At 35.4% G+C, this 26,305-nt stretch overlaps 1 protein-coding gene across 5 annotated transcripts in view; it reads left to right on the top strand.

Annotated features, from left to right (window-relative positions):
* PTPN4 (protein tyrosine phosphatase non-receptor type 4) overlaps positions 1-23,859 on the top strand; it is a 292,305-nt gene extending 268,446 nt beyond the window's left edge. For all 5 annotated transcript variants that reach the window (XM_036023611.1, XM_036023614.1, XM_028533478.2 and 2 more), the window contains 4 exons: positions 5,824-5,952; positions 8,529-8,677; positions 9,500-9,635; positions 16,077-23,859. In XM_036023611.1, coding sequence (XP_035879504.1) covers positions 5,824-5,952; positions 8,529-8,677; positions 9,500-9,635; positions 16,077-16,163 — 501 coding nt within the window. In that variant the 3' untranslated portion in view covers positions 16,164-23,859. The remainder of the gene's footprint in view (positions 1-5,823; positions 5,953-8,528; positions 8,678-9,499; positions 9,636-16,076) is intronic.
* The last annotated feature ends 2,446 nt before the right edge of the window (positions 23,860-26,305 follow it).

The following is a 26,305-nucleotide window of genomic DNA, read 5'->3' as shown; positions in this document are numbered from 1 at the left end:
AATCTATTTACATTTAAAGTTATTATTGATAGGTACTTATTCATTGCCATTTTTTCCTTTGTTCCTTGTTCCTCTCGCTCTCTCTTTTTCTTCATCTTTCTAACGCAGTCCCTTTAGCGTGTTTTGCAGTGCTGGTTTGACAGAGATGTGTTCTTTTAACCTTCTCATGTCTGGGAAACTCTCTATTTCACCTTCCATTTTAAATGGCAGCCTTGTTGGGTAGAGTAGTCTTTGTTGCATACCTTTGCTTTTCATTACTTGGAATGTTTCTTGCCATTCCCTTCTGGCTTGTAATGTTTCTGTTGAGAAGTCAGCTGCTAGTCTTATCAAAGCTCCTTGTGTGTTAGTGTGTTTCTTTCTTGCTCCCTTCAGGATTCTCTCTTCATCTTTGAATGTTGCCATTTTAACTATGATGCGTCTTGGAGTGGGGCCTCTTTGCGTTCATCTTGATTGGGACCTTCTGTGCTTCCTGGATTTGCATGACTTTTTTTCTCATAAAGTTAGGGAAGTTTCTGTCATTACTTTTTCAAGCAGGTTTTCTATCCCTTGCTTCTCTTTTTCTCTTTCTGATATCTCTATTGTACAGATAATATTAAGTTTCATGTTGTCCTGCATCATCCTTAACTCCTCTTCATTCTTTTTTGTATGTTTTGCATTTGTTGCTCTGCCTGGGAATTTTTTTGTACTTTGTCCTCCAGCTCAACTGATTCAATCCTGTGCTTCATCTAACTTGCTTTTAATTCCTTCTACTGTGTTCTTTATTTCAGATAATTTATTTTTCATTTCTTCCTGGCTCTTATTAACAGTTTCTGTGTCCCTTTTCATTTTGCTGTAGTTCACAATAAATTCCTTGTAGCTCCCCTGGAGTTGTCTGTAGTTCTCACTGAGCTCCTTGAGCATCCTTATAACCATTATTTTGAACTCCATGTCTGATAGTTTCCTTGCCTCAATTTTGTTTAGCAGTCTTTTGGGGGATTCCTCCTGTCATTTCAACTGGGGGGTTGTTTCTTTGTCTCTCTGTTTTAGTTGACTCTTCTTGTTTCTACATATTAGATCGATCTGCTTTGACTGCCTGTCTTCGTGGTGTAACCCTCTGTGGTAGGAGACCTGTGGAACTCAGTTGTGCAGTCTCCTCAATCTCCTGAGCTGATGTTCTTGCGCTGCCCTTTATTCCATTTATGTGAACTCGCTGTTTGTAATTGGGTTTTGGTTGTTGTTGGATCATTCTTTGGTGGGTCCATCCCTCCAGCTGGCTGACTGAGAATCACTCTGTCCACCATGTCTTGTATACTGTGTCCAGGTGCTGTCAAAACAATGCCAAACAGCCCAGGAAACAAATCACAACCACAAAAATAATCCCTACCCACAACCACACTATCAATATCAAATGAGCCAACATTAATAAAGGTGTAAAGAGATTAAGACTATTGTAAGAAAGGAAAATGAATATGAGATGATTAACTGAAAGAAAAGTGATTTTGTAAGAGGAGAGGGGAGAGTAATAGTAAGAGTAGGGAATATAGACAAGGTGAAGAGAGAAAGGAAATAAAATTTGTGTCATAAATAAAAAAGTGAGCAGGAAAGGTGGAATGGAATAAGAGAAAGGAAGTGTATAGTATTAGGTTTTAGGTTTAAACCAAAATTTATTTATTTATATATATATATATGTAATTTATATATATATATATATATATATGTAATTTATATATGTGTGTGTGTGTGTGTTGTGTATATATTGAGAGAAAGAAAGGAAGGGAGGAAGGGAGGGAGGAAGGAAGATAAAATAAAATAAAAGGGACATAATTAGAGAAAAAGATCCACCACAGGAATATCAGCTACAAAGGAGCTAAGATTTATATGGGTGGGATGGGTATAAGAGGGTAAAAAAGAAAGAAAAGCTTAAGAAATGTTTAGAGTAAGGAGACGTTATTTTGAGAGGATAGAGGGAGAAGGAATACTAAGAATAAGGAATACTAAGGCAGGGAAAAATTAAAATTTAACACAAAACCAAAAATAAACAAAAGCAGGAGGAAGGCAAAATGGAATAGGGGAGGGAAATGGTAAAATTTGAGAAATCTCAAATTTTGAGAAATACAAAAATAATGACTATTTAGAAATAAGATTGAAATAATACAACAACCACCACCTACCTACAACCAATAAGCAAAGATTGATAAAGGTGGAGAAAAGATAAGGGTATTTTGTAAGAACAGGAAAAAGTATGAGATGACTGATGGCAATCACAAATGGTTTTGAGAGTCTGGAGGAGAGAGAAATAGAGTATGAAATAGAAACAAGTCATAGCAAGAGAGAAATAGAATTGAAAACAAAAATAAGAGGAGGAAGGAAGAAGGGAAATGGAGTTAAAGAAGGGAAGACAAAATACAAGATTTGAAACAAAGTATAATATAAAACCTGATGACATATTAGGGCCAAACTTAAAGGATAAGAAAATGTGAAAAAAGCTATGCAGGAGAGAAGATAGTACCTTGTTGTCCTATCTCTATTCTCTCTGCTCTTCTGAGTTTAGTATATCAGGGGCCCCAGGGTACTATGTAGTTCACAGTATCTGTCAAGGGCCTTTTCAGAGCTTTTTTCTTCTTTCCCCTGTAGAAATGTACCCAGCAGGAGGAATTTTGAGCCTGAACTTGCTGATCTCCCAAGCCTGTAATCCCACAGGTGCGGTTGGACTCACCTGCCTGTGAGAGGAAATGGCTTGCCGCAGTAAATCTCAGGCATTCAGCTCCTACCTTCCAGTCCCAAGCCTGCTGCTCTCTCACAGGAGGTTCAGCCCAAATTCTCCACTCTTGAACAGCCCTCTGCTTGCGTACCATGCTGTGTAGGGTCCTACCTTCCCTGCAGTATACTAAATCATCTGAGTTTTTGCTTAGCAGATCTACTGCACCCATGTACACAGGCATGTGAGCCCCAGGTCCCTGTTGAGTTTCTGTGAGGCCCCCACCCTGTAGTACCAGTCCCTGGGGGGCCTGTTCTCCATGCATTTCCCCTCCCCAAAAATCACAGGTTCTCTTATGGTCAGGGCTGGCTACCACCTTTCATAGCCTTGGACAGTTTTAGATAAGTTTCTCTCTGGATCTTTCCCAGATGGCATTGGGAAGAACCTCGCAGCTATACTGTAACACCAGGTGGTGGTGGAATGCTGACTCCACTTCATCCAGAGATCTTCAGCCTTGGGCAGACCTGCTCCCATGATGCTGTGTCTGGAGCACATGGCTCTTGAACCACTCCACAGCCACCCCAACTCTGTTCGGCCAGAACTGCTAGGCTGGTTCTTTCCCTCCCCATGCTCTTGTCCACATACGCACTCACTCACAGATGCTCTCACTCACTCTCCACTCTGTGTTTTGACTGCAAGTTTGGTACAGGTCTGTGAGCAAGTGGACAAAGCTGCCAGCTACTCTGTCACTATCTTGGATTTCCTCAAACAGGTTTTCAAGTTCTTGTTCTCTCTCTTCTTTCTGCAGCCCCATGAATCATATGTTAGTGCACTTGAAGTTGTCCTAGAGGCTTCTTATACTGTCCTCATTTGGGGGACTTTTTTATCTTTTTGCTGTTCTGAGTCTTCTGCTTCCTTACCTGCCAGATTACTGATTTGATCCTCTGCTTTATCTAACTTTAGTTGATTCACTGTAATGTATTCTTCATTTCAGATATTGTAGTATTCACTTCTTACTGGTTCTTTTTTAGGTTTTCTGTCCCCATTTTTATGTTTCCTATCTCTTTGTTGAAGTTCTCACTGAGATCAGTGAGCATCCTTTATAACCAGTGTTTTAAACTCTGCATCTGTATCTGTCTCCACTTTGTTCAGTTATTTTGGGGGGTTTTGTTCTGTTCTTTTATTTGGGACATGTTTCTGTATCCTCATTTTGGCTGCTTCCCTGCATTTGTTTCTGTGTATTAGATAGAGCTCTTACATTCCCTGTCTTGGTAGAGTTGCTGTATGTAGTAAGTGTCCCATAGGGCCCAGTGGCTCAGCCTCTCTGCTGAAGCTGGACACTGCATCCCCCATGTGGGTTGTGTGTACTCTTCTGTTGTAGTTGAGCCTTGATTGCTATTGGTACATCAGTTTGAGGTATTCACCCCCAGGCCAGTCAGCTGCAAAGACTCGTCACAACCACTGGGGAGGATCTGCTATGCAGGGTCAAACCATACAGAGCAAAGCTGTCATCAGTGGGTCTCTGGTGCCTGCTGAATTTCCTCTTTTAGTGTGCCAGTTGTAGTGGTGGTTGGGTGATGCTTTGGCATGTTCTGAAGCTATTCGCTAGTTGCTCTGCCTGGGTTCATCAGGCCAGAGCACAAAGTGATCTGCAGGTGAATGCTATTTGACCTGGGTTTGGAGGTGCCCAGGAGAGGCCAAGCTGCTAACCAAGGCCATTTGCCATGAGTACTGGGCCTAGAGCCACATAGCAAAGGCTATAGGGCTTACCGAGGCCAGATGATGCTTGTTTGAGTGATTTTAGGAAAGTTTGCAGCCTGAGCCAAGACGGGCTGTTTGTATGGAGACATTGGGTGGGCCCACAAAGTGGGTGGAGCAGGATCCCAGGCAATCACCAGGGCAGGGCATACAGTATGAGCCAGGTTGATGAAGACTGAAATATGGCACCCACCACCTGGCTCTCAGCGGGGATGGCTCAGCAAAAGAATGATGGCCTCTGTTAACACTTCTGTCTGGGAGAAACCTGTCCTTCCAGCTCTTTCCAGACAATTCCCTGGTGCCTTTTGAGCTGCTGTGAGTCAGTAGGTCCCCATGTGGACCCTTTAAAGGGAATGCCTGGAGTCCCTAGCCAGGTAGCTCAGTTGGTTAGAGTGTCGCCCTGATACATCAAAGTTGAGGGTTTGATCTCCAGTCAGGACACATACAAGAATCACCCAATGGATGCACAAATAAGTAGAACAACAAATCTCCCCCTGCCCCTGCTTCCTTCTGTTTGATCTATAAAATAAATAAATAAAAATTTTTTAAAAAAAGGAATGCCTCCGAGTCCAGAAGCCCTCCATCTTATTCAACCACTGGCTTTCATAGGCAAAAGTTATAGGACCTTCTCTTCCTGGTACCAAAACACCGGTCTGGAAGCCTGGTGTGGGGCTGGGACTCCTCACTCCTCAAGGTACTCCTCCACAGCCCAGATAATCCCTCCTGATTTTTAACTGTTACATGTGGGTGTGGGATCAGCCTATTCTGTGTCTCTGCCCCTCATACCAGTCTGGACCTGGCTTCTTCTGTATACCCTTAGTTATGGGATTTTTGTTAAGCTAGACTTCAGGAAGTTCTGAATGATGATTATTCCATAGATCAGTTGTCATTTTGATGTGGTTGTGGAAGGAGGTAAGTATAGCATTTACCTATACCACCATCTTGATCAGAAGCTGAATTGTGTACTTTAAATGGGTAAATTATATGGTGTGTGAATTATATGTTAATAAAGCTATTTTTACATTTTAATTGTGAAAATTAATGGATTGCGTTTGGCATTTTAATTGAAGATTCTTTCTCATTGGTAACTTAAATCTAAAAATATCAAAATGAGGGTACCATTTTGTCATCCTTATTGTTGTAATTGATTTAGGCAAAAATTCATCACAAATGGTAAAACAATGGGTGAAAGCTTGTTGTAAGACAGGATATTTACAGTCTCAAAATATATCCAAACAGATTACAAAGAGGAAAAAAATGAAAAAATGACAAATCTAGGTGAAACATATGCGAGTTTATTAAATTTTTTGTAACTTTTCTGTAAGTTTGAATATTATATTAAAATATTGTAAGTTTTAATATATATTTTTAAAATCTATGGATTTTAGGTGAAGTGTCACCAATATTGGCCAGAACCCACAGGAAGTTTATCCTATGGATGCTACCAAGTCACTTGCCACTCTGAAGAAGGAAACACTGCATATATCTTCAGGAAGATGACACTATTTAACCAAGAGGTAGGAAGGCAAGACATCCATCTGTTTATTAGAATTATTGTGTTCAAGGTGAAGGCTTTGAAAGCTGAAAATGTTTTTAGTCTGAGTTCTTGTTACTAGGAAATACCATTTTAAGTGACTAAACTATTTGCTTCATTGGGGTGCTTTGGAATCTCATGAAGTATATTTCCTTTCTATAATAAATGTATTTCCAGTTTCTATAGTTAAATATGAGTGGACAGTGCAAAAAGAATCTAGTAAATAAATACTATACTCCTAAAACTATGTATGCTCATAAAAATTATACTAGGGATGTTTTTGGTTAGAAAGATTTTTTTCTCCAAATAATATCAATAAAGTATTTTAGTACATCTGTGGAAATGGGGAAAAAAATAATTGTAAGTTATCAAATTATTTGATAATTGGGCAATACAATTAATTTTTCAGAGTCCTGTTACTGTGTAAAAGGAATTAAATGCCCCTTTTTAAGAGTAGAGAAGAGAAATTTCAGTCTCCTCAGTATTAAGAGGGAAAGATCATAGGCAGGACCCTCCCATAGCAGATAGATTATAGTTTTCTAATTGCTAGTCTTCTTAACTGCCACCTGAGTCACACTCTCCTTGGCTTCCAAATCCAGACCCAGAAATAGATGCTGATTAATGAATGACGGCTTAATAACCCAATGGGAAGATGTGTGTAGAGGGTGGCACACTGTCAGTCATGTTAGTCTGCTAGAGACAGTGCACCCACTTTTATTGCCTTCAACTAGATACTCCCATGCCACTCAACCTTTGGTTTTGAAGGGGCTGTAAGAAGAAAGAAGCAATTGCTAGAGAAGTACCAACAACACAAACTATGAAGACACAGGCCTATCCTATCAAATGTTTAAGCCTTTGGAAATAAGAACTCCATTCTTCTCCTACCCACCTACCCCCTGAGTATGATTAAAGCAGCCCACCAAGATAGAGCCTTACTGACCCAAAGGGAAGGAGCTGGAAGTTGCGCTGCTTTATGTTAAAGGAATCTGGCATTGAATAAAGCTAAACTTACAAGAAATTAAAAATTAAATAGCTTCAAAATCTTAAGGGCTAGAGATTCCATCAGAACGAATTTAGTGTTGAGGGACATATACTGGATAGCTCATGGTCTAATGTAACAAGGCAAGCCAATAACCTTTCTTCATTTTCTCAAGTATGACAGGATAGACAGATGTATATGGCTACATAAAGTATATTTATATCTTCAGCATAGTCTCTTTATTTTACTCCACCTATAGATTATCCATGATAGTTTTATATACTGTAGTGGCTTTTCTTTGCAAACCCTGAATACCTCAGAACTGTGCTAAGACACAAATTAGTTTCTAAAGTGAGACCCAAATATAATTGGGAAAAATAATTTGCTGTCATGTACACATAAACACATATATACTTAGATGGAAATACAGACAAACACTATCTCAAAACTGATTAAAATATGATTTTACATTACCCATTTTCATTGGTTATTGATACCATTAAATTATTTTGTTAGTTATAATCAAAGGTAGTCTATATTAGATGCCTGTAATTCATTTTATACAATTACAGAATTCTGAAAAATTAGTTATTAAATTATACTGAGGTATCTTTAGGAATTCTTCTTTTATTTGTCCCTTTTAATTATTTTTTTTGTTGTTGACATTACAGATGCCCCCATATCCCCCCACCTTCTACTTAACCCTCACCCCCCTTCCCTCTGGCCATCATAGAACTTGTCTGTGTCTGTGAGTTATGCATATATGTTCTTTGGCTAATTTTAGGTCCATTTTTTAATTACCTCCTGCTTTCATGATCTTTTCTGGAAATGCCCTGTAATATAAATGACAATAACTAGATTCCTTAGTGTTGAATGCCTACTGATCGGTTGATCATAAGATTCCAAACAACTAATTGGGAGATTTGCAGGTTCTCTCACAGTATCCTTTCTCTTTAGAGGTGTAGATGTTGTTTCATTTGCAACTGAAGAAAGTGAGGCTTTGAAGTATTAAATACCTTATCTGACAAGAGTTGAGATGTATAAATCCAAAATCTTTTTCTCTTATATCAACTTCTGGCTTCCCAAAAATAATTAAGACCTGATTTGAATTTTGTGTTTTTGTGATCTTCAGTTTTTATTCCAAATTTATTTTGAGATTTTATTTTTCTGATTTCCATGATTTCACTTGTTTTTTAGGATTAGCCCAACTTTGTTCATAAAAAATATTTTTTACTTTAACCATATTTGTTCACCCACCACTTGTTTAATTTTCTTTAAACTTGTTTTTGCCTGTTTACTTGATTATCGTTTTAAAAAATACTTTACAAATATAGAAGTGATCCAAGTAGTACATACCTAAATGGATACGGTTGTTTCTTTTTTGTTGTTATTCTGTTATACAACTATTTCTGTAAAATGGTTTCTTTCTTTTTTGTTGAATTTTGGGTTTTATTGAGTATATGCATTACTTTGGGGGAAGGTAGTGGAAGTAGTATCTTTTCTTTCTAAAATGACATGAACATTTATTTATATTTTAATAATTCCTAAATCAAGGTGCATAATTTTTCATTTACATGTAGAAAAATGAGAGTCGTCAACTCACTCAGATCCAGTACATAGCCTGGCCTGACCATGGGGTCCCTGATGATTCAAGTGACTTTCTGGACTTTGTTTGTCATGTACGAAATAAGAGGGCTGGCAAGGAAGAACCTATTGTTGTTCATTGCAGGTATTCTATTTTCTGTCTTTTATGATTGAATAGCTGACATGTTTTTAAAAGGAATATGTACTTTGTCTTTAAGTTGTGATTGTCATAACTGTTTTAATTAGAGACAACTCAAAGCTGTGCTCTGAAGGTAGAAGGCAAAGGGTATGTTCCAGTATGATTGGCAGAAAGGTTATCATAAGAAATGAAAACAGTACTTTATTGCACTGATCGTTAGACATTTGTCTTTTTCATAGTTTAACATATCTGTAATCGGGGCTTGTCTTACAATGGATAGTACTACTTAATGAAATACAATAATGTAGACAGGAGCTGCAACCTAAGGTTTAGATTTCTACCTCCCAGCAAGGTACTCCTTCCTGGCCTGTGGCCCCTCTCTGGACATTTGGTGAGTAATCTCACCTTTCTTGAAATAGCCGTACCCAATACTATCACAGAATAAGCCACTTTCAGGAGCTCCAGGTAAGTAATGATAAGCTACCCTTCCTTCCTTTCAGACTCATGCCCTCTTATAGTGACTCCAGCCTTCAGTGCTACCAACCAAGAGATTAGGAGACAAAGTATTTTCTCCTGTCCTGGCCACCTCTATTATTAAGTGATTATTCAAAGGATGTATTAAAGTATCTCTTTATCCTTAAACCTCCAAACACTTATTAACAGCAGACTTTCAAATCATCAAAAACAGATTGTAGACCAAATATTTGAAAGGCAAAATAGCAAGAATGGTGAACACATATGATTCAATACTTTAATTTTCTGCACAAGTCCACAGAAGTTTAATGGAATAGTATCAGTAAGACCTTGCCCCGTATTTGTCTTCTTTAGTGCTGGGATTGGAAGAACTGGGGTTCTTATTACTATGGAAACAGCCATGTGTCTCATTGAATGCAATCAACCAGTTTATCCACTAGACATTGTCAGAACAATGAGAGATCAACGAGCCATGATGATCCAAACACCTGTAAGTACTGTACTTCATGTATACATGTGTATTCTCAACATGATGATTCTTGTCAATGTATACTTATAGCTTTTTAACATATGCAAGGAGCTAATAACCCCTAACACAGGGGTTTGTCAGATACTGCCTGTGAGCTAAATTTGGCCTGTCACTTGTTTTTGTAAATAAAGTCTTATTGGAATACAGCCATGCTCATTTGTTGACATAATATTTATGGCTGCTTTCACACTATGTATTCTTTTACAGAAAATGTTTGTCAACACCACCCTAACATATTAATTCTTGAGTTTTTAAAACATCACAGAGGAACTTGCCCTGTATTACTTAGTCAAGTGGAACTCTGAGAGTGATAGTATCCCTGAACCGAAGACTCTTGATAGACCTGCTTTCAGTGAAATAGCTGTGGTGAAATGCCTTTCTTTTTTACATAAGAACTTTAATTGTAACAACAACAAAAACCATAGAAATTAAGCTACTAACTTATTATATTCTACACTGACCCTGAATAATGTTTAAATATCACCAGAGGAACCATGGAATTTTAGATTTAATATTAAGATAACTTGTTATAGTAAGCCATGGTGGAATGTTAGCATCATTGGTCGCATTACAGTTACTGAGGTGAATTGACCTCTATGACCTAATAATACTTGTCTTTTTTTTTAGCTTGAAATTATGGAAAATTTCAAGCATACAAAAAGTAGACAATATAATGAACACTATGTTGAGTCCTCAGACCCAACAACATTTGCCATATTGTTTCATATGAATGAAATTATATAATTTATTTCATTGATCTTTTGTCATTGGCTTCTTTTAATTAGCATAATATTTAAAGGTTTATCCATTTTGTGGCCTTTGTCAGTATTTCATTTCTTTTTTTGGCTGAAAAATATTCCATTGCATGAATATACCACATTAAATTGTTTATACATACATCATCTGTTGATAGACATTTGAATTGTTCCCACTTTTTGTCTGTTATGAATAATGGTGCTGTAAACATTCATGTATGTTTTTGTGTAAACATGTTTTCATTTCCCTTTTGTATATATCCAGAAGTTGAATTGTTGGGTCATATGGTAACTCTGTTTAAACTTTTGAGGAACTTTCAAACTGTTTCCACCATTTTGCAGTCCCATTGGCAGTGTATGAGGGTTCCATTTTCCTTCACATATCATCAACACTTCTTATTGTCTGTACTTTTTTATTTTAGCCATTTTACTGAATATAAAGTAGTCATCTCATTGTGGTTTTGATTTGCATTTCCCTGACAACTAATGATACCATGTATATTTTTATGTGCTTATTGTCTATTTATTCATATATCTTCTTTGGCGAACACTCTGTTCAAATCTTGTGCCCAATTCTTAACTTGGTTTTTTTTTTTTTGTCATTTTGTTGTTGAGTTGTAAGAATTCTTTATATTTTCTGCTCCAGCCAGTGTGGCTCAGTTGGTTGGGGTGTCATCCCTTAGACCAAAGGGCCACAGGTTCGAGTCCCAATCAGGGCACATACCCAGGTTGCAGGTTTGATTCCAGTAAGGGTGCATATGAGAAGGCAACCAATCAATGTTTCTCTTTCACATTAATGTTTTTCTGTCTCGCTCTATCTTTCCTCCTCTCTCACCCTCCCTCAACCCTTCCTTTTTTTTTAAAAGCAATGAAAAAAATGTTCTCAGGAGAGGATTTTTTTTAAAGAGTTCTTTATATTTTCTGAATACAAATCTCGAATATTTTCTTCCATGCTGTTTTTCACTTTCTTGATTATGTCATTTAAAGCACCAGGTTTTTAATTTTGATACAGGGCAGTTTTTTTTAAACCACATATGTGTTTGGTGTCATATTTAAGAAATCATTGCCTAATTAAGTGTCACAAAGATTTATTCCTCTTATTTTCTTCCAAGATTTTTATAGCTTAGCTCTGACATATAGGTGTGTCTGATCCATTGCAAGTCAATTTTGCATATGGATTGAGGTGGGATTCTAGGTTTTATTCTTCTCTATGTACATACTCAGTTATCCTAGCCCCATTTTTTGAAAAGATTATTCTTTTCGCATTAACTGTGTCTAGGTCCCTTGTCAAAAATCAGTTGCTACAAATATAAGGGTTTCTTTCTGGACTTTCAACCCTATTCCATTGATTCATATGTATAATCTAATGCTAGTACCACACTGTCTTGATTACTGTAGCTTTGTAGTAAAACTAGAAATCAGGTTGTGAATATCCCAACTCTTTTTGTTTAAGACTCTTTTGGCTATTCTGGGACCCTTGCATTTCCAAATGAATTTTAGAATTAGTTTTATCTTTTCTGCAAGCCCCCCCCCCCCAAAAAAAACAGGAAAGGGATTATATTAAATTGGTAGCTCATCTTGGGCAATGTTGCCATCTTAATGATTTTCCATCTTCCAAGTCATGAACATAAAATGTCTTTCCATTTTTAAACGTCTTTTAATTTAAATTTCTTTCAATTATGTTTTATAGTTTTCAGTGTGTAAGCCTTACACTTCTGTTGAATTAATTCTTATGCATTTTAGTCTTTTTGGTGCTATTATAAGTGAAATTGTTTTCTTATTTCATTTTAGGGACTGTTAATTGCTTGAGTATAGAAATAAAATTGACTTTGTATATTGTTCATGTATTCTGCAACCTTGCTGAAATCATTTATTAACTCTAATAGTTTTTTGTGTGTGAGTGGATTCTTTATGTACAAGATTATGTCATCTTCAAGTAGAGTTTACTTCTTCCTTTCCAGTTAAGGTGCCTTTCTTTTCTTTTTATCTTATTTTTTCTCTTTTTTTCTCCTTGCTTTAAACCTCTGGCACATATTAAATAAAGTGTTAAATAAGGTATTTCTAACCTTAGAAAGACAGTTTTCAGTTTTTCACCACTAAGTGTCATGTTAGCCACGGGTTTTTTAAATAAATGCTCCTTCTCAAGTTGAGGAAGTTTCCTGTGTTACAAGTCTGTTGAGTGTTTTCATCTTGAAAAGGTACTCATTTTTCTTGAGTGCTTTTTCTGTGTCTGTTGAAATGATCATGTGGTTTTTGTCTTTTATTCTATTAATGTAATATATTACATTGATTGATTTTTGGATATTAAACCTTGAATTTCTGGGATAAATCTTGGAGATGATGTGTAATCCTTTTAATATATTGCTTCATTTGATTTGCTGATATTTTCTGGAGGTTTTTTATTTGCATTCACACATAATGGATTTTTTATTTTTAATTATAGTAAAATATACAACATAAAAGTTACCACCTTAACAGTTTTTAATATTACTATTCACTAGTGTTAAGTATAATCATACTGTTATGTAACCAGTCTCTAGAACTTTTTTCATCTTGCAAAACTAAAACTCTACCCCTTAGACAACAACACTTAATTTCCCTTTCCTCCCAGCCCCTGGCACCCACCATTCTACTTTCTGTTTTTATGAATTTGACTACTCTAGATACTTCATGGAAGTGGAATTATACATCTTTTTGTAATTGGCTTATTTCACTTAACATTATATCCTTGAGGTTCATCCATGTTCTAGCGTGTGTCAGAATTTCATTTCTTTTAAGGCTAAAAAATACTTCACTGTGTATGTATAGACCACATTTTGTTTATCCTTTCATCTGTCAATGGATATTTGGATTATTTTCATTCAGCTTTTGGTTATTGTGAATAATGCTGCTATGCACATGGATATATAAATACCTCTTTGAGAACCTGCTTTGTCAATGATTTTTCTTGGATATATTCCCAGAAGTCAAATCACTGGATCATATCAGACATATAATGAGTTTTGTTTTTGTTTTTACATTGTATGTAAAGTCATGATTCAGATGTGGTCTCACAGTTTGATTGGTTTATATGTCTCCTAAATCTTTTTTTTTTTTTAAGATTTTATTTATTTATTTTTAGAGAGGGAAGGGAGGGAGGGAGAGAGAGAGAGAGAGGGAGAGAGGGAGAGAGGGGAGAGAGAGGGAGAGAGGGAGAGAGAGAGAGAGAGAGAGAGAGAGAGAGAGAGAGAGAGAGAGAGAGAGAGAGAGAAACATCAATGTGCGGTTGCTGGGGGTTATGGCCTGCAACCCAGGCATGTACCCTGGCTGGGAATCAAACCTGAGATACTTTGGTTCCCAGTTCGAGCTCAATCCACTGAGCTACGCCAGCCAGGGCTATGTCTCCTAAATCTTTTAATCTCTCGCTTCCTTCTACCTTTTTTCTTGTTACTTGCAATTTATTTGATGAACAAACCAGGTCGTTCATGCTACATAGTTTTCCACAGTCTGAATTTTACTAACTGCATTCCCAAGGTGGTGGTCTCTATTTTCTAGAAGTGGTAAATTGGATCAGTGGGTCTGAGCAGCCTAAGTGTTTTTATGTTCTTTCTATAAGTAGCACATGTCTGGTTGTCTTTTCTTTGTGATATTAGCAGACTTGAGTGAGTGGTATCACTGCTCATTGAGTGCCTGTATCATTAATTCATTGAGCTTTTGAAATGATGATATTCTATCAATCCTTTATTTATTTACTAGCTGGAAAATTTCTTTAAAGAGGAACTCCTCATCTGCTATTTGGTTAACCTGTGGTATAGCCTGTATGGGAAAGGCAAAATAAACCTTTGATAGACCTTACAAATAAAAGTTTAAACCCAAAGTAAACCCTTTACAGGTAAAGTTTACCTTTGCTTGTAAAATTTTTACTATAATGAGTTGATTCACTTAGCTCTCCCAGTGGTGACCGCTTACTTCATTTGTTTTGGTATTATTTGGAAATCATGGATCTATACATTTGTGATGTTTCAACCCATTGAAGCTGTATTTCTTAATTCCTAAATTATCCCATTTTTGGCCAGTGGGAGTCTATTCAGCAAGGCTCCTGGGCCTTTCTGTCAAGACCCTAGTAACTTAGCTTCGTTACTGTGAATAAAGATGACAAGGCCCCAGCCTTGTACAGTTTCTGCCCCAAACTTAGAATCTGTAATTCCTCCAAAATGTACTGGTTCTTTTTATTGAGAAATTAGTTTAGGAAGCACCTCTGAGAACTAGCATGTTTTATTGCTCTGGGGTTAGTATTAGTATTTGTTTGTAAAAATCTTTGTAAAAATCTTCAATAGCCAGAGGTAGGAAAACAAAGTTATGAATACTTTTATTTCCAATACAAAATCAGGGCCATAGAATTCTTACTCAATGTCTTCTACCTTCCACCTTTATTGCCTTTCTTCTTTAACAAAAATGATAGTTCTTTATAATACCAGTGGTGAAAGACTTAGAATATCACAAGTGCTCATTTGTTTTATTTTACATTACACAACAACAATCTCAGAATAACTAAACTAACTCTACTACCACCAACAGTATGGTTACTGAAAAGAATTTTCAGTTTTTCTCTACAGTCCTTTTTGCTTTTTGTGTATATTCTACAAAAGATACACAAATTACTATTTCGAAGTCCCTTGGAATAGCTCCTCTCCGTGTAGTTCTGCCATCAACTAGATACACACATTGATTTGTTTCATGTTATTTTCAATTTGTAGATTTTTTAAAATTAACTGTCTAATTATGAGATTTGTTTATATGGTTCCTAAGTAAAATCTCTAAAACAAAGGAGAAATATATTCCAATGAAGTCTAGTCTCTGTCCTTCTCTTGCCTCTATTTCTTCCTTTTCTTCATAGAAAATCATTTTTTAATGATTTATCCTTCCCTTGCTTTTTTAAAAACATAAACAGGGTGAGGCAAAAGTAGGTTTACAGCTGTTCATGTGGAAAATAATACATCATTAATAAATAATAATACAAGAGTAAGCTCTGTGTTTCACATCCTCACAACTACAAACCTACTTTTGCCCCACCGTGTATATTGACAGATATTCATATCCCCCCTTTCTTTTATGAAGATAACATATTATATGCAGTTTTCTCTACTTGTTTTTTTTACTTAACAAAATATCCTGGAATCATTCTATAATAGCCTTGAGACTTCTTCCTCCCCCACTGCAGAGTATTCCACTGTGAGAATGTGCCACAGATTACTCACCAGGTCCCTTCCTGATGGCGAGTTGGATTGTTTTATTTTGTTATCATAAATAATTCTGCATTGAATGGCCTCACTTATGAATATATGTTTTCAACTTCTTTTTCTAGTTTGTCTTTGGACAGACTTCTAAAAGTGGGATTGCTGGGTCAATAGATAAATTAATGAAATATTGTTAGATCCTGCTAAATTGCCATCCATAGGGATTGTGGCAATGCTAGGGATGTTAACAATGCATGAGTGGATTTTGCCAACAAAATAATGTTGTCAGACTCCTTTTTTGCTAGTCTGTTCATGAAGAATGGTGTCTCTATGCAGTTTTACTTTGTATTTCTTTTATAAGCAAGCCAAGTGAGTTGTCATTTTTTTCTAGTTTTTCTAATCAGTTCTGTTTTTTGTATTTTATTTTTCAGAGTCAGTACAGATTTGTATGTGAAGCTATTTTGAAAGTTTATGAAGAAGGATTTGTTAAACCGTTAACGACATCATCAAATAAATAAGAAAACAAAAGTCCTGGATATGTGTTGGAAGACTGCTTTCCATTACATTCACTGTGCCATAATACTGCTTGCAGGAAATGGCATCTAAACAAAAAAATGATGAACTAACAAAAACTGAAAACTTCAGCACTGTTGCACTTTATGTTTTAAAAAAGTCACTGTCTCAAAACCTATAATTCATGTGTTTGAAGACTGTTTCATGCTCTGCTCAGAACATATAGTGAATAACTGACTACGTTCAGGGTAATTTATGAAGTTTTGTGGTGGTGCCATGCAGTCCCCTTTTGATAGAAAGCCGCAAATGAGGCTCAGAATTCTCGTCATCTCTGTTACACACCTGTATTTTGAAAGCAAAAAGAAGTAAATATCAGGAGCTAGCTCTGGTGTTTTCAGTGATTCATGTACTTACTATACTGAACACCAGATTTTATTTTTTAAATTTTAGCAATATCGTTTTAAATATTAGCCAGTACACTGCCTATGGATGCAGCACATCTTTCCCTACACTCCCTTGTAGAGACCTGCTGTTCGTTAATAAGAAGAAAAGTGGAATTGCTTTTCCCAGGAAATGCTGCACATTGTCCATTTACCAGCATCTTATAGAAAGTATAAATATGAATATATACATTTTCTTAAATTTAATAATGTAACTTATATTACCATAAGGTTGGCTTATTCCAAATCATGTGGTCTCACATACTTGATGTAAAGGAATGCATGCATTGTGTCTTAACCCCTTAAGTGCCTTCAGATGTCTGTATGTCTAACGAAAAGGCACTCATTTGACCCCAGTAGGAAGTATGTAGGTATATTGTACATTTACATTTTTATGCATTTTGAATCAGTTCACATTTGAAAATAACTTCTTGTTTGAGAGTTACACAGTCAAAGAAGGATAAAGAAATTCTGTTTCTCACTCAGTTCCTGTATTTTGTCACATGAAGCAAAGGTAACTTGTCTTCTACTGAGTGAGCACTTTGCTGCTATGGAATTAAGTCTGCACATTCCTTTCCTGACAGACAAGGGTTACAGTTTAGCAGCTCAAGTTAAGAGATGTTTTATTCTTAAAATTTAATATTTATTTTATCCCTAACTTTAGAAATGACATCTAATGTGCACATTAAAGTTAAACATATTGATACTCTAAGCTAAAGGTAGAGCAGTTAGTTGTGACATTTCTATCACTAACTCTTCAGCACCCATTTCAGTTTGTGTCAAGTTTTGTTCACACTGGTCTGTTGGTCAGGATACTTTGAACAAGGAATGAAACATTGACTTGTTTCTAAATGTAACCCCTCAGTAACTGAAGTGAGGGTTTTCTTGTCATTTTTGTGTATAATTAAATTACTCCAGTTTATATGTACTTATTAAGTTAAAGCATGTTAATTCATGGAGAATTTTGACTTTTCTGCCTGATAGAAAGAGGATCTGATTCCCTTTAAGGACATATAGATTTTCCTCTTCAGGTTGGTTTTTTTGTTTTAGTATTTTTTTTTAATCTACAGAGAAAAGAACTTTAAAATCACCCACTTTTAATGTAAGTGGAAATTTCTCACCTTTTGAAATGTTGTATTACATAATTATTTTATATGGATTATGGTTGAAATAGACTTTTACTAGTGGTTTCTGAATATTTCAGAATAGTATTGATTAAATTTAGAGTTGAATAATAGGTATTTTGAAATGCCATTTAGTGTCAGGGGGAAGTGTACATTTTAAAATCTTCAGTATAATCTAAATGATGTTATTTCAAATATTCAAGATCCATAATAATAAATTTTAAGAAGTTAATTCCTAAACATTAATAGCCGAGATACCAAATAAGTTATTACATTAAAATGTTAAGTTTTTTTAAGAGGCAAGTAAACATAACCTTTATGTCAAAGAGAAATTCTCTTATGTATTACTGAATTTCATAGCCAAGACAGTGTGAGTAAATAAGTATAGTTTTATTTGAACATTCCATTCTTTACCAACAGATGAGTGTAATTTAGGTTGCTATATGACATGACGGTAAGTTGAAAAGTGAAAAAGTAAAATCATATCAGGGTCTACATAATTAACAACTGTTTTGGCAGTTTTCCACATGAGTTAAAAAGAAAATCTGTTCTGTGTGGATAGAATATAACAATGATAGTTTTTTTTTAATATGCAGTTGTATAGATATAACAGATAAATGGCATACTAGCATGTTCTTCAGCTTAGGGCTTTGTTTACACTTCTTGGTTAACTCTAATAATTTTTTGGCATTGAGCACTGCTGCCTTTTTTAATCATTAATGCCAGTCTTTAAATGACAATATATTAGAAGTTTAGGATTATATTTAAATTCCTCATGTATCAATTTTTCACCTGGGAGTTACTCTCTGTCAGTATTTTTATGTAAAAAAGATCCTTTTTTAAAGGCATATATATTGGGATCTTAAATTTAAAATAAATTTATCCTTTACAACTTCTTGAAATGAATAATGTTAACTATGCTTCCCTGTTCATGCAACAGATAAGACTTTATCCATTACACTTAAGAATTGTTTAACCTGTTTATCAATCTATATAGGATTCTAGGAATAATCCTATTTTTGGTACATGAAGTAGTTCTAGATTTCATTCATATCAATATAATAGTGTGTGATAAATGCCAAATTTCTTGTATCTAAACTACTCTCTTCCTCCCCTTCCCCCCCTTCTCTGTCTCTTTCTCAATGCTGACTGTTACTCTCACAAGTGGAAATAGATATTGGTGAATCGACTTTTGTAAATGCTAAGAAATGATTGTGAAAACCTTTCTAATTTATTGTGGTTTTACTATGTTTGTTTCCAATGTTTGATTGGGCATCTGATTTGAGTCAGCATGGCGTACATAGGAGGAGGAATATTTTGGAATAGACTTTACATTCACAAGAAGAATTAGTAGTATTTGTTAAACCACTGCATTCATTCAAAATAGAGGCAGAGTAACAACATAAATAATTTCCTTTGTTTTGGCCTGCTAGCACAAGTAGGAGGGAGGGAAAAGGTTGATCATTTTGATTAAGTGTAAAGAGAAAATTTATATATAAAAACTGGTTTAAAATGTATAAAGATATGTTAAACCATTAAGACAGTTGCCTGGTCTTTTCCAGTACCAATATTACATATAGAGACACTTTTGTGTGTTTATATATTTGTGCTTCACAAAAGCTAATGCTAACAGAAGTAAAGGATTGCTATTTTAAGTATAGAGCTTTTTATAATTTGTTGATGGATCTAACGAGGTCTAATCAGGTATTTGGGCAAAATTCTCCTGTTTTTATTAGCAGCACTATAACTTTAGAGCTAGAAGGAACTTGAAAGATTTTTATCTAATCTCACTTTCTATTATCTTAGACAAAATATATGTGATCATCATAAGTTCACATGAATTTTAGTCTTGTTTCAGCTCAAGAATTACACTCAGGCAGTTATTTCAATTCAATAACTATGATGACCTTAGAAGATGTCACTTAATTTAGAAAATAAGTACACTTTTTAAAGTAATCCTAATTAGAACCTTGACTCAGTTTGCAAGCCATGCTTCCTTGACAGATCATAAGCTTTTGGGAGGTATTTAAGCTGATATACTTGCAGTGTGAAAACATTCTAAAATGCAAATTAGAAGACTAATTTTTAAAAGCACTTAACATGAAACTAAGATTTAAAATACATGTCCACTTGTAATCAATTTATGTTCATAATGTGAACATGTAGTAGAATTACAGCATTACTTGTTTTATAATCTTATCAGGAAGAGAGAAGGAAACAAGAATTTTTAACAATGTTCTATTTGACATCTGTGTTTTGAATATTTAAAATACTCTGATGGTAAGTTTGCCAAAGTAGGTTTGAATTCATAAAAATTATACCATAATAATGTGGGATATGTTTACATCTCTTTTACTTTGTTATAATTAATGTGTAGTTCAGGTTAATTTGCATTTACGTCATTTAGAATAAATGCACTATGGTAAAATTTGTTGGAATAAACATGTCTTAATAACATGATAAATTACACCACAGCGTGCTTTTATGCCACATCAACAAAGTAACTATATTAGCATTGCTTGCTTCCCACATTTGCTTCAGCTATCCAACCACAGTTTCTGCAAGCATTACTTTGTGTTTTCTTTCCAAGTAAAGTGGCTGTTATTGAAACTGACTGGATTAATTTTATCAAATATCAGAATTACTGATCTGTTGGTAAAGATTTACTGGTGCCTCAGTGTGATCACAACACAATTTTAGCAACCACTTTATAAAATTCTTTGAGAATCATACAGATACAAATACATTTAAATAAGATAACATTTTAGGACTGTTAGTAGATAATTTTAGCAAGTTTATAAAGAGCCTATGAAATTAACCTCTAAGTTGTATTTTTAGGTGTTCAATTTACTTTACAATGTCTGCAGCAATTACCAATACACTTTTTTTATTGTATACAGATAATCATTCTTAGTAGCAATTCAATAAGCTTTTCAATGTTTTCAAGGAAAAGCATCCCCTATTTCAGGCAGAATTGAGACATTTAATTTTCATCATCTTGGTGAAGTTGTCATAGGCAGACACCAAATTGTTATTTGTTTCCTATCTAAATTTGCTGCTATTTATTTCTGTTTTTCAATGCAGCTTACTCTGTTTCTAAAGTTTTATATTCATTGTTCTTATTTTAGTAATGCAAGCTAAATGGGCAGCCAAAAGTAGTATCTACCAGGGTGCAGTTTATCAACATTGACTAGATAAGTTCATTGCATAAATAAGTAAATTGATTTTTTTAATTTACTAAGTGAAAGTTATTAGCAATATTGCAAGTTAAAGACTACAATTTTAGGAGGAAGTCCTAATGTTTAACTTCCTGAAACCTTTTAAAATTTCAACTGTAAGAGTGAAAATGTTTTAAAGCCTTGTAGTGCTCATAAAAGTTTCAGTTAAACACTGTTGAATTTTCCTATTGTGGTATAAATGATATGAAAAGTATTTTTCTATGGGTGAAGGATTGAAACTTTTCTTTATTGTTTAAAAAGGAGAAAATGATATTTGTATGTCTTTCATGCTGTAAAGAAAATGAATGTATCTTTTAAATGTTCTTAGAATTATGACTTAATTATAAGGATACTCTTTGTTTTTTTAAAAAAGTCAGTGAGGGATGGAAAAGGAAAGGAAGAGTGTATTTCACTTAACTAGAAAATGCAATTTTAGAAGAAAATGTAATTTTGTTATAAATAAGAGCAATCATTATTGAAGCATATTTCAAATATAATGTACATTCTTTTTCATTTTGCTTTGTTTTAGCTTTAGAATAGTAAATTTCAAGAAAATCTGTGCATACTGTTTTTAAGTATAATATAACTGAATTCTAGACTTCTCTAGAGTGTGGGAGGTTCTTTTTGTGTGAGAGTTAATGTTCTGCTGAATGTGTTTACCGTGAATGAAAGTTCTCAGGCTTTGGCACTATTGCAGCAACAATGAGGACATCATTGTGAGAGTATGACTTGGATGAAGCCAGAAAACTGTGCCTAAGATTTACCCCAGTAAATATGTGCAGAGGCCCCTGACAAAGAGTTTTGCTTTTTTATTCTCAGTATCTTAGATAAGCCCAACTCTGCCTTGTAGCAGTGCTATCTTATATGCTTAAGGGTTTATTAAGTCTCCTGAAAACAAACAAAAAAAAACAGAAAGCTTACATTTTAAACCAACATCTTTAGGTATGATTTATTTGTTCAACAATTTCTTTGAAAGGTAGTAGTTATTATTTACAACTCATTAAACTTGACTCAATGGGGCCTTCATTATTTTGACACCTGCTTCCATCCCTCTAACTTGTAAAATATCATTAATTTTCATTTACAGTAGAGTCTTTGTGAAGTAAGTACCCTGAATAACTAACTAAAAGATGATATCTTCCTCGTTAAATTTTATTAACAGTTTTTAAAAGATTTGGATCGGGCCTCCTTAATCCTGGGAGTTTCCAAAATTTATCAAGTAGCATTTGTCCTGACCTTAACTACAATGGCACATTGACAAATGAAAATGATCACCATGAAGCCATCAAGAGGGCTCATCCCTGCTTACAGTCTTAGACCCAAATAGGTACTGATTTGTGGTTTCCCCAAATCCACTGCAGTCACAGTTGAGCCCATTTTACTTTTTATTTAAGAGAAGCTTTTAAGTTTTTACTTTTGAATTATAGTGTGCCAGTTATTTGCCTTTCTGGGCAAGAAAATTTCAACCCAATTCTGGGATTCTCTTACCCCCATCTTTTCCCACCCTTCAGTGAGTTGACGAGGTTATTCATTCTTGTTTTCTGTAGAGTAGGCCAAATTTCAATGCTGAAATTGATTCCTTGAATTTCAAATAGTAGCACTTTATTTCATGCTTACTACTGACTTAATTTATACATTTAAAAATATACTAGGTGTCTTGTAAATAGGGAAAATTAATGGATTAATATGTAGAGCTCATTTGGACCCAATATAAATGCTTTACAATGATATTTTGATCACTTGATATTTAAAAGGTAACTTGTGTGATTTTAGCTTTGCCACTTTTCTGTAATTTATTTAGTACAATAAAGGCTACCTAGTTGACTATATTGCTGGGCTCAGTTCTCTCAGCTAGCTTCAACCAGTTTTGATTTACTATAATCATTTGTGTTTTGCATTTTTGTATATTACATAAATACTTGGAGATCCATCCGTTTAGTTTTGTGTTGCACCTAGGGGTTAAGTCAATACTGCACCACAAGTTAAGCTGTAGGGGGCAAGGTCCTGACACTGTAAGTACATATCAAGGACAGGATTTAAGAAATTAAAAACAGTTTACATTAGCCATTTTTATTTTCTGTCATTAGAATATATGTGCTTTAAAAAGTTAACACTGTCCAACCCAGTGTTCTACAGCGTTCGGACATTGCATTTACAATTCATATGGTAATCTTTTCAAGTAAGAAAAGCTAGTCTTTATTTTCTACAGTGTAGGCTTAATTTTAGGACAAACAGTTTACTATATACTCATAAGCGATATTCTAAGCAGTAGTTTTTAAAATAATTATTTCTATGTAGTGGGTGTTTTAATTTTGGATTTTTTCCCCTTGTACCAGGTGCTATATGTAAATATGAAGAGCAAAATGTCAGTTAAAAGTAGTTTATTTCCTAATTAAAATACAGTTTTACAGTTCTGCTGCCATTTCACATTTTATTGTACTGAACTCGTAGCAGATACAATTACCCCCTAATTTTTTAAGTTAACTCTTCTCCCATTTTACAAAAATATGTTTTGATAGGATTTGTTCCCTAATTAAGAGGCAAATAAGCTTAGGGTTTACTTAAAATGTGTAAGCTTGAATTTGGTCAACACTGGATAATTTGAGAGTCGCTATTCATCTGTCACTTCTTCCTACTGTATACTTGGAAGACCTTGTGTATTTGAATGTTGGTGAAAAATTATAATTCCTATTCATGTAAAAATATGAATACTAATAGCAAATAGGATTAAAATGCTGATTTGCATTAAAACTGTTTTAGTCATAAGAGTGATTTATATTATGTAAAATGCTATGTTATACTTTGTTGGCCATATTCATCTGATTGAGAAATAGTCATTCGGGTACAAATGTGAAAAAACTCGAGCTGTGACTTAAAATTGTTCAATTGCTAAATAAAGATGTGCTTTAGTAATTTAAAGTATAGGAGTTTTGAAGATTATTTTATGGGAGTTTTTTTGTTCGGCTTTTCTGACAGTGGTTATATTCATTAATGGGTGATCAGAAGAGACTACAAGAATGCTAAGTACTACATTTATGTCTAGAATTTCTGGTTCACAGGTTGGCTGTATTGGGTGGGAAGGGGACTGGGGATAAGTAAGGAACTAAAAGAAATTTAGAAGAATAATGCCTGGTGTTCTGCCAGCACTAGCCCCTACATTCTGGTATTCCTAATATAAGACCTTGTCAATCAAAATAAAGGAACTTTCTATTCCTGAAGTCAGCTTGGGGCTTTATATCTGCCCCAAGTGCAGTTAGGCTTGCCATTTTTCATCAGAAAGAAAATAATTTCTAGCCTTGGCTGGCGTAGCTCAGTGGATTGAGCACGGGCTGCAAACCAAAGTGTCGCAGGTTTGATTCCCAGTCAGGGTACATGCCTGGGTTGCAGGCCATGACCCCCAGCAACCACACATTGATGCTTCTCTCTCTCTTTCTCCTTCCCTTCCCTCTCTAAAAATAAATAAATAAAATCTTAAAAATAATTCTTGGGGAAAATATTCATTATTTGTATATTAAAAATTCTACAAAAAATACAAGTGTAAAGATTTATGATTATGCCATATCTGTCCTTACATACAAGATTAAAAATATAAACAGACCTCCAGTCATGATGGAAGCATAGGTAGACATACTGCACCTCCTCACTCAACCAAAGAGAGAATTACAACTGAACTTCAAAACAACACTGAGAACTTAGAAAATTGAGCAGTATGGAAGTGCAACAACCAAGGGTTTAAAGAAGCCACATTCATCCAGATGGGTAAGGGGTGGAGACACAGATGGGCAGAGAGACAAGGAGATGCAGTGTGGTACAGAGGTGGTGGTGGTGGCGGAATGGGCAGTACCACATTCAGGTGTGGTGGATAAAAATGGGAGCAATACCTGGGGAGCAAGCGATCCCAGGCCCAGGCCAGACCTCATAGCCCAGGGTTGCAACCACCAGGAAGATAAACCCCATGACTTCTGACTATAAAAACCAGTGGGGATTGGGGCAGCAGAAGAAACTGCCAGATTTTTCAGCAGACTGCTTAGAGGGTTCACACAGTCCTAGAATGTGTGCAAACCCACCCACTCGTATTCAGCATCAGGGTAATAGCTGTAAGGATGCCAGTTGCATGCCCAGGAGTGGGTGAAGTGACTGGAAATGGGATGACTGTTGAGTAAGCCTCCAGAAGCCAGGCAGTGGTGCTGTCCCTTATCTGAGCTCTCCCCACACACAGCCACAAGCAGTGAAGCAGGTTGCCCCACCCTGGCAATTACCTAAGACTCTGCCCCACATAATATACAGCTGCCTTTTTTACACTCTACCACACTACTAAGGGAATCAAAGCAACAGTACCTAATACACAGAAAACATAAGGAGGCTTCCAAATTTGAGGAGACAGGTATGGCCCAAATGAAAACATAACAAAAGTCCAGAAAAAGAACTAAAACAAAACAGATAACCAACCTATTAGATGCAGAGTTCACAACACTGGTAATCAGGACACTAAATGAATTCACTGAGTATGGCAATAGCATAAAAAACACCCGGGAAGAAACGAAGGATACACTAATGAAAATAAAAGAAAAATCTACAGGGAAAAAAAGGGAGGAAGGCAGGATTCAAATCAATGATTTGGAACATAAGAAATAAGCATTCAATGAGAACAGCAAGAAAAACAAGAATTAAAAAAAAAGTATAAGAAGCCTCTGGGACATCTCCAATTGTACCAACATCTGAATCACAGCTGCCAGTAGGAGGAGAGGAAGAACAAAAAACTGAAAACTTATTTGAAAAAATAACATAAGAAAACTTCCCTAATTTGGCAAAGGAAATAGACATACAAGTCCAGGAAGCACAGAGAGTCTCAAACTAAGTTGGACCCAAAGAGGACGACACTGTGACACACAATTAAAATGCCAAAGGTTAAAGGTAAAGAGAATCTTAAAAGCAGCAAGAGAAAAGCAGAGAGTAACCTCCAAAGGAGTTCCCATAAGACTATCAGCTGACTTCTCAAAAACTTTTCGGGCTAGAAGGGACCTGCAAGAAATATTCAAAGTGATGAAAAGTAAGGACCAACAACCTTGATTACTCTATCCAGCAAAATTATCATTTAGAATGGAAGGGCAGATAAAGGCTTCCCAGACAAGGTAAAGCTAAAGGACTTTATCATCACCAAGCCACTATTACATGAAATGTTAAAGGGACTTATTTAAGAGAAAGAAGATCAAAACTATGAACGTTAAAGTGGCAACAAATGAACAACTATCAACAACTAAATAAAAATAAAAATAAAAATAAAAACCCTGCCCTGGCTGGCGTAGCTCAGTGGATTGAGCTTGAACTGGGAAACAAAGTGTCCCAGGTTCGATTCCCAGCAAGG

The sequence above is a fragment of the Phyllostomus discolor genome, chromosome 4 (assembly GCF_004126475.2).
Source record: "Phyllostomus discolor isolate MPI-MPIP mPhyDis1 chromosome 4, mPhyDis1.pri.v3, whole genome shotgun sequence".
NCBI classification, from domain to species: domain Eukaryota; kingdom Metazoa; phylum Chordata; class Mammalia; order Chiroptera; family Phyllostomidae; genus Phyllostomus; species Phyllostomus discolor.
This window is presented reverse-complemented; position numbering and strand designations above follow the sequence as displayed.